This window comes from Vulpes lagopus, chromosome X (genome assembly GCF_018345385.1).
Source record: "Vulpes lagopus strain Blue_001 chromosome X, ASM1834538v1, whole genome shotgun sequence".
Classification (NCBI taxonomy): domain Eukaryota; kingdom Metazoa; phylum Chordata; class Mammalia; order Carnivora; family Canidae; genus Vulpes; species Vulpes lagopus.
In genome coordinates this window covers 55,596,312-55,605,787 of record NC_054848.1, presented here as the reverse complement: position 1 = coordinate 55,605,787, position 9,476 = coordinate 55,596,312, and the positions used below count along the sequence as shown (strand labels likewise).

The 9,476-nt window shown below is 50.7% G+C and overlaps 1 protein-coding gene across 1 annotated transcript; it reads right to left on the bottom strand.

The window, feature by feature from the left end:
• Nucleotides 1-6,603: 6,603 nt before the first annotated feature.
• Nucleotides 6,604-7,566, bottom strand: LOC121482544 (olfactory receptor 10V1-like). Its single transcript, XM_041740427.1, has one exon. The coding sequence runs from the start codon at nt 7,564-7,566 to the stop codon at nt 6,604-6,606; it is 963 nt and encodes a 320-aa protein (XP_041596361.1).
• Nucleotides 7,567-9,476: the final 1,910 nt, after the last annotated feature.

Here is a 9,476-nt window from a genome sequence, read left to right as displayed (position 1 = left end):
TTCAGGCTCACACCCTGCAGAACTTCCAGGCCCCAGGCGTGGGCCGAGCCCAGGCTGACGGAGGGAGGGCAGCTGGTGGGAGGGAGGCTAGACGGGGCGCACCGCCCATGGGGCCGCCCCCAGCCCGCACACTGCCCGCACACCCTCACGGGCCCTCCGTCCCCCAGGAACAAAGTCTTGCATGTCTCTGGGGGCCTGGAGGTGTGGGGGGCCCTCAACTGGGAGGTGACCCTGTGTCTGCTGGCCTGCTGGGTGCTGGTCTACTTCTGTGTCTGGAAGGGGGTCAAGTCGACGGGAAAGGTACGGCCGGAGGCTGGCAGGGCTGGGGGTGATGGCCGCGGTGGGGGTGTGGGGGGAGAAGGGGCGCCCCTGCCAGGCCACTGTTTCAGCTGGGCTAGACCCCTCTCCCCGTCCCTCTTCTAGAAGCTTAGAGAGCCAGCCAGCAACGGAACCTCCCGGTTCCCGCGCCAATTGCCACCAATATCAATTGTGTGAGCTTGTGTACGAGTGCATGTGTGCGTGAGTATGTAGGTAGGGGGAACCTAGATCTCTCTTAGCAAAGGTGAATACCAGGTGTAAACTGTGCCTGTGGGCAAATGAGGCTTGTATTTTGCACATTTTATAAAAACTTGAGGAAAGAGATTTCTGCTTGTATATTTCTAAAGAGAAAACAGCCCGACGTCCCTCCCCCTGCCACTCCCCACCCGTCCCTTTCAGCGTCCCCTTAGTCCCCTGCCCCAGCCAAGGAGTGTGAATTTATAGATCTAATTTTCATAGGCAAAAGCTTCAAGCCATGGAGCGTGCGAGTCTGTCGTGTGGGTGTGCATGTGTCGTCCCCGGCCCCAGACTAGGGGGGAGAGTGCACGGCGGGCGGCCTCCGGGGACACCCCCCACGCCCCCGCTGCCCACAGGTGGATGCGGTGCCGGGACCCCGGGGCCGCTCGCCTGGCACGTGCGCCCTGCCCCCGGGGCCGGGCACGACCGCAGGGATCTGAGGTGGGCACCAGCCGGGGAAGGGATCCCGGGCCGGGCTCCCACCTGCGAGCTTAAAGCTGATGCGCTTCCCACGTCTCGAGTCTTCCATGTAGCAGCTTTAATTAACCCACGTGTGTGTCACGTCCGATCCCGAGACAGCCGAGTGGACCCTAGAAAGGCTTCCCCCACGCCACCCCGACGTCGGTCGGAGGGGTGGGACCGGGTGAGGGTGGGGGTCCGGCGGGGACATTCTTACTGTGCTAAAAAGCCACTGCAAACATAGCAATAAAAACCTGTCATTTTCCAAAGCTGCCTCCTGCTCCACCTCTGCTTGTCAGGAGGGGGGCTGTGCGGGGAGGGTGTTGGGGCTGCAGGGGTGGGGTAGGGGAGGCCACCTCCCCTCGGGCTTTCCTCGGTCCCCGCGCCCACCCGGTGCCATTCCGGGAGCTGGGAAGAGAGCAGGTACCGAAGCCGGCAGAAGCCTTTTCCCCCCGGAGCTGACATACTTGGGGACATAGGATGACGAGGATGGTAAAGAGGAACGCGAGGGGGCACCCCAGGTGGCTCAGCAGTTTAGTGCCTGCCTTGGGCCCAGGGTGTGATCCTGGGTACCCGGGATCGAGTCCCACGTCGGGCTCCCTGGATGGGGCCTGCTTCTCCCTCTGCCTGTGTCCCTGTCTCTCTCTCTCTCTCTCTCTCTCTCTCATTAACTAATTAATTAATTTTTAAAAAGAGGAGCTCGAGGGCAGGAGAGGTGGGTAAATTGATTGATGAGAAAACACAGGGCAGCCCTGTCGGCAGTGGACATCAGAGATTTCAGGCAGGACCGGGTGTGAGGATGAAGAGTGTTGTCAAAGTGTCATGACTGGGTCACACTGCCACAGGCCCATGGAGAGAAGGAACATCCTGGACCAATCGACTGACGAATGAAAAGCTCTGCTGTGACTTCCTAACAAGCTTTTTCCTGTTTCTATGTACTCGTGGAATCTCCTGGTCCCCCTCACAGGCAGGCTGCTCCTCCCTGCGCCTTTTATTTCCATAGACGCTTGTCGGCACCTTAGATTGTGCTGTATGCTGGGGCCCCTGCACCCCCTGCACCCCCTGCACCCCCTTGGCCCTCTGACTTATCGCTCCTGCAGTTGACACTCCGGCTCCCTGAACATCTTGCTTTTGCTCCCTTCGCCCCACTGTGCACAAGGTGGGCCTGCAAGTGCGGGCGGGCGGCGCCTGCGCTCCTCGGCAGAGCTCTCTGCGGCAGCGCCCAGGACTCCGTGAATAAATACCTCCCTCTCTTAGCCCTTGCAGGGACCAATCTGGGTGGAGTGATGTTTGGATGAACGCGATGGAATAGGAGTAGGCAAACAAGCGGTGACACACTAGACTGTCCTTAATACGCGAGGCAGCGCGGGAGGGAGGTGCGCGAAGGACTGAGCCGCTCTCTGCCGCACATTTCGTGATACGAATTGTTTAGGATGAGAAAGTATCCGTGTTTATATACACGATAAAGTCCATATGAGATACTGGAAGGAAATTTAGTTGAGCTTTATCTCATTTTTGAGTGGGGCAAGACTTTTCCAAGCCTACCAACAAGGGAACGATAATCACCGCTAACATTTACTGAGTGATCACATGTTCCAGTCGCTGCTGTGAGCACTCGGTGTGAGCGAGCTCGTCTCATCCTGGGGCACTAGCATTTTCCTGGTGGTAGTCTTGAGAAAGTGAGATGCTTGATCTTTGTTTTCTTTTCCAAACTTGCCCAAACTTTAGTTTTGACCACATGAATGACCTTTGTAAGCAGAACACAAATTAAGAAAGTTATTCCGCAATTGTTGGTGGAAGAACTTCTAATTGGTTCCCAAGTGAACTACTTTGCTGAGGTTTTAATAGTTTTGTTCAATTCACTGGAGGCCAATCTTCCCTTTGAAAGTGCTTCTACTTGGCACCTTTTCTTGATACAGTTAGGAGGGTTGTAATGAGGTCCCTGAAGTCACCAAACCTCAGGCTAACCACCTCAGGGCCAGTGCGGCACAGCCTTGTCTGCCTTCCAGATTTTGAGCTGCTTCCAAAAAGCAACCCTTTCTAAATTGCATGCATAATGCTCATCCTACCTGGAAAATTATTCCTCCAGAGGGCAACTGGTAGTTTGCTTCATCAGCATCTCATCAATATTACATGAAGAAACAGTTTGCTTTTCCACCTCTTCCAGGTACTCTGTTGCACATGCACACATGTGTGTGAACACAGAAAACACACAGCTCGATACTCAGGAGGGCTCAGCACCTCACAGCCCTCTTCTCTGCAATGCCCGTGCCAGCCTAAGCCTCTGGCTGTGTAGCAGTTAGGGCCTTCATGTTTCTGAGTCAGAGAAAACTTGCTCGGAATGTAGTTAATATATTTAAAAACACATTTGGCACAATCTGTAATGACTGTGATTAGGAGGTGGCAGGGCCAGGGCGTATGAATTCAACGAAGGTGATGGTTAAATCAACATGAATCTCCTTGCCAGGTCCCAGATACTCCACCTTTTTCTTGAATTCCTGAGTTTCAAGACTGTAGAGCCACCAAACTAGGATGTCCTATAGGCACCTGGAACCCAACCAGCCCCCAACTGACCTCACCATATTTCCCCCACTCCCCAAATGCTTCCCTCTCCTTCTAATCCTGTCTTGATGACAGATGTTTCCACAGCTGCTCATGTTCTAATGTCATCTCCCATCTAGTTGATCCTCCTAAATGTGTCCTAGCCACCCTCCCTAGGCCACTTCAGGTCAAGTTGACATTCACTCTGACCTTACAGATTCCTTGGCTCCTTCCTTCTGGGAACACAGCCCCCCTAGACTGCTGAGGAGGATAGTGGGCTATTGTCATTTCGCCTCTGACCATTCTCTGCCCCACATCCCTGCAGAGGCCCCATGCTCTCCAGAGGTCTCCCTCTGTGTTGCCTGGAGTGCTGGGACTTCCTGTCTCTCTTCTCCCCTCCAAGGCCGTATGTACATGTGTGCATGAGTGTGTATGTGCATCAGTGTGTATGTGCATGTGCAGGGCCCCTTTGGTTGGCACTGTCACTTCCTTCTCTCACAGATAGCAAGGCCATGGTGGATGGGGCCTGACAGGGCTGTACTCCTGAAGGAGTTGCCTTCAGTGAGAACTGGACCAAGGCAGTCATCGAAAAGGGGTCATGGACTACATGATACATGAGCCGTGTCTTAAAGGAAGAGTGGAGGTTAGATAAATGGCACAGATGTGACAGGCAGTCTAAGCAAGGAGACTGCTCAACCACAGGAGGCTCATCAGCACCTTTACCTTTTACAATTCTTTATTATGGAAATTACACATCTACACACAGGAGAGAGAATAGTATTAAAAACCCCACCCTCCCCCCAGCTACAACACTTGTCAACATTTCACTTGTTTATTTTGAAGGTAGGGAAGGATTTAGGAGAGAGAGCAATGGGAGCGAACATTTATTGAAGTGATAAAAGAAGAGGCACCCACCTAAGCTTCTCCAAATATGGGGGTGCCCATGCATCCTTTCATAAGGGCATCGTATGGCCCTGAAGCACAGGGCCTGGGTGGGGTTGAAGTGGGTGACATCAGCAACAGCCTCTCTCCCTCTCTCTCCGGAGCCATGTGGATTTAATTTAGCAGTGTGGCAATGTGGAGGGACCCAGTGCCACACCACGCTGTGGCTAATCCCTGCTGCCATGGATTCGGCACTTTGCATGCCGGGTGTTGGGCTAGGCATCACGTTCTATTGTCCCTTGCCATCCTCACCACAATCCCGGGAGGTGTGTGATAGTATTGCTCTATTTGATAGCAACGTAAGCCCATCTTTCAGCATAGCATCGTTAGCTCTGGACTTTCACCGGGAATTTGCTGGTCTGCATGCTCCTGGGCAGAGACTTTACTGGATTCTTGTCTGTTGTCACCATATTCTCCCAGTGACTTGTAGTCACACCGACCAAATAGGAAGTAGAGCTGGGCACTAGAAAAATGATCCACACGGTTCCTGCCCTCCAAGATCTGCTGCTCCCATTGAGGGGTGCCCCTCTGGTGGCTCTGAGGGCCTCTTTGTGGCAGAGAATGGGGTCATTGTCTAGCATAAGCAAAGTGGTAAGAGCCATGAACTGAGGAGACCAGGCAAACTTGGAAATAACTGATGCTCATGATGTTTCTCTGTGCATGAGTTAAGAATACTTTATGGGCTTAAAGTATAAGGAAATGTATTGTTGACTGAACATGGAGTCTAGAGGGAGGTGGTCATGGTATTGGTTTAGTTGTCCAATGAAGGGTCATCAAGGTCCTAGGCCCTTTCCTTCCTCACCCTTTTAACAGCATGTGTGTATTCATAGGTATGGTGCTGGGACTGGTTGCTCCTATGAATGAATAGTTTGTAACCATTGCATTAAAACAGGTTGTCTTGGTGTCTAACCCTACCCCCGCCCCCAGGCTAATTTGTGAGTTCCTTGAGGGCAGAGACAATGTCTTATGCTTTTCGTAGTCCAAGTCCCATGCCCAGTGCCTGGTACACACAAAGTACTCATTCATTCATTCACCTATTCATTCATTCAAGAATTATTCCTGCTAAGTGCCGTAATGGAGGAGAACACAGGAACCCATGGCATTTATCATTTATTCCAGCCTGTGGGTTGGAAGGAGAGCCAGCAAATACTTCCTTGGGAACATTACATCTGACCTAAGTCCCTGAATCACCGAGGCCCCAGCTCAGTAGAATATTGAAGGCTTTAATTCTGTTAGCATCTGGGGTCTGAAGCTATTCCTATGCCAAAGCGCATAGGGGTTCGCAGTTTGATTACTTCTTATTGAACACCTATTATGTGCCAGAGGCTGGCAGAAATTAATGATAGTTCTTGCCTTCAAGGAATTCCAGGTCAGTCAGGGAGACAGACAAACCATTTCAGTGCTAGGTGATGAGTAAGCGCACGGGGCCACAAAGGAGGGGCACCTCCCCAAGCCTGGCAGGTCAAATCAAAGGAGAGGCAGTCTGCACAAGCCACCAGGAATGAGTGGCATTAAAGGGTGAGGAGGAGTCAGCTGGCCCAGAGGCCAGAAGTGGGCAGATTGTAAAATGCCTTAGTGAGGCTGGTGAATGGGAAGAGGACGCAGCAGGTACAGGCCCCTGCTGGTGCTGCTGATTCAGTTGGCATCATTGTATCTCAGGTGATCTCCAGGTTATTTTCTGACGATGTGGAACTCAGTTTCAGCGTTGGCTCTGTCTTTCTACTTTACTTAGTTTGGACTTGGGAGATCCTTGTATTTTTGTTCCTGCTGGGTCTTTGGCCAGAGAAGTGGTCACCTTACTGCTTTGTTTGGATCAGCTCATGACGTTCTTTCCATCAGTGTCTTTGTCTCTGACAGTGCTCCACGTGACAGATGTAATAGTCCATGAAGAGACAGTGAAACATCCACAAATATCCCAGAACTGCCACATCTTGAAAAGCCTTAGGATTCGTTCTGTCTTTCTGGCCACTGGAAAGGGGGCTGTAAGGTCCAGGTGCACAGAACCATGAAGTAGACCTCAGAGTGGAGCCACGGGGTGTGCTGTGGGATGACCAATTGGATTCTTGAAAGGGGGCACATTCGTTTTGGCAGACCCCATCTTTCCCTTCACCTTGCATTGGGTAGCTGCCTCATCTGGCTATAGCTCTCCAGAAGTCTTCTGAGGGCACCCTTGACTTCCTTGTTCCTCAGACTGTAGATCATAGGGTAGAGCATGGGAGTTACGTTGGTATAGATTAAGGACACAACTTTGTCCTGTTCTGGGGTGTAGCATGACTTGGGGCGAATGTAGATGAATATTGCGCAGCCATAGTGCAGAACAGAGACCAGCAGGTGCCCAGCACAGGTGGAGAAGGCTTTGCTCCTTCCCTCAGCTGAGTGGATTCTGAGGATGGCAGCAATAATGAACGCATAGGAGAGCAGAATCAGCAAGAAAGGAATCAACAGAATGAGCATGCAGACGAGGAAGACCGCAATCTCATTGGCTCTTGTGTCTGAGCAGGCCAGAAACAGCACAGCAGGGATGTCACAGAAGAAATGATTGATCTCGTGGGACCGACAAAAGGGCAGAAGGAATATCAGCGTAGTAAGGGTGAGTGAGAGTGTAAAGCCACTGATGCATGCCAGAGTCAGCATCTGCAGGCAGAGGGCCCTAGTGATGATGACTGTGTAGCGCAGCGGGTTGCAGATGGCTACAAAACGATCATAGGCCATCACGGCCAAGAGGAAACACTCTGCACCACCCAGGGCGATGAAGAGATGCATCTGCAAGGCACAGCCCAGGAAGGGCATCCGCTGGCTCCTGGATAAGAAATTGGCCAGCATGTTGGGGACAATCACCAATATATAGCAAATCTCAATGGTTGACAGGTTACGAAGGAAGAAATACATGGGGGTCTGGAGGCAGGAGTCAATGAGGGTGATGAGCACAATGGTTGTGTGCCCTGCTAGGGTGACAAGATGCATGATTAGGAAGAGTCCAAAAAAGAAGACTTGCAGTTCGGCCAGGTCCCCAAAGCCCAAGATGATAAACTCAGAGTTCAAGGTGTGGTTTGCCTGCAATAGGGCCATCCTACATTCTCCTCTGTAGAACTCCTAGGCTGGAAAAGCGCAGTTTTCTAGCAATTCTCCAAGTCGTGGGAGACCCTAGGGCCCTTTCTAGAGATGGGAGTGTAGCCAGCTCTGTGGGAACCTCCACTTCCTTTTGCCAGGCTTGGCACTTCTCTTCATTCTCTTAGATTTCTGAATTCTGCCCTCTGTTCACTGAGAATGAACTGTTCACTGTGATGTCACTTCAGTTCACCTGTTGAGCTATTATAAAAAATGAAGTGGGATGAGTAAAGTCTACATATGGACTTGTTTTCCATAGATCTTAATAACAGTCTTTCTTTCACATTTTAAAGAGTTGTCTTTGAGTGGGGATGGAAGGTCTGAGCTGGATCTTGCTAAATAGGTTTAAACAGAGGCTGGGCCTGCAGGGTCATTGATGCTGTAGGGAATTCTTGTAGAATGTAAGGTCTGGTGAGTTTATTTTATTTTTGGTGAGTTGATTTTAAAGACACTTTTGACTTTGTGCATAGTCTGTATCGTCCCTCCTTTACCATAAACTCCCAGGAATCCCAGGAGAGGAAAGAGTATGACCTGCAGTAGTTGTTGCCTTTTCTGGTTTAGTGGTCCTTAGTCCCAGAGGGGCCCTGGCTTATGTGTCACCTCCTTCCAGATATCTACCCTGACCCCTGGATTGGGTTATTCCCTCTTTTAGGTTCCCACAGCATTCTGAGCTTCCCCAACCATATTATTTACCACTGACTCCTGTTTTTTTTATTATTATTATTTCCCTGTGTAACCTATCATCCTGCAAGTTTCATGATAGCAAGAATGGTGTCTTATTCAACCTCTCAAAGATTGGCTTACACATATTGGGAGTATCAATAACTATTTATTGAATAAATGCTCATTGTTCATTTCTCATCCTCTACAGTTAGTACACGGCCAGGAATTGAGGAGGCGCCTAACATATGCTTGAATGAGCCGTTGAGTGAATTACTGGGAATGGCTGAGGTGATTATCCGGGGAGGGTGTGAGAGGAACAGAGGGCAAAGGAGTCAGCCAGGTCACGGGGTGGGAGTGAACAGGAAGGAGCTAGAAGAGAGTTGGGGTGGGAATGAGAACTCTCAGGACAATGGGGGTTTGAGTACCTGGTGGGACAATGGCTTTGGCTGGTCTGTGTCCAGAGTGCAGGAGAGAGGAGAAAAGACCCAGCAGCTTCCTGGACATCTGGGGGACATGTTTGCTCCTTTCTTCACTTGGCAGGAGCCAAATTACAAGTAAGAAATGTTATGTTTAGCCTGAGATTTCTTCCTTTGCATCCCTTCCTCAGAGTAGAAGAGAGGAGAAGATTTCTAAAGCTTCTAGAGATGTAACAGATCTAGAATCAACAGGAGTTAAGGGTCCCATGGAGGTGGAGTTGTCACCTACAGGACAGAAGCTCACTTAGGCAAACCATTTTTATTGGGGCCATTGAGACTCAAAGTGGGTTCAGTGAAACCTGAAAACCCATCCCTTTTTTTAAGATTTTATTTTCCAATTGTTTACTTTAGAGGGAGGGAGAGCGCAATGGAGGTGGGCAGAGGGAGAGGAAGGGAGATAATCTTCAAACAAACTCCCTGCTGAGTGCAGAGCTCAATGACATGGGGCTTGATCCCACAACCCCGAGATCATGACCTGAGCCGACATCAAGAGTCGGACACTTAGCTTAACCAACTGAGCCCCTCAGGTGCCCCTGAAAACCCATTCTGATGATAGCTTTGCTTGGCCCAGACAATGAGTTTTCCGATCACTTGTGTGTTACACTATTATTTTGGCTTTTATTGACCTAACTGGCATTTGGATTCCTAGGGCTGAATGGGTTCCTAGAGGGCAACTTGCCCACTCCTCACTTCAGAGCACATGGTCTTGAGGCCTTTTTCCGGAAGACCCAT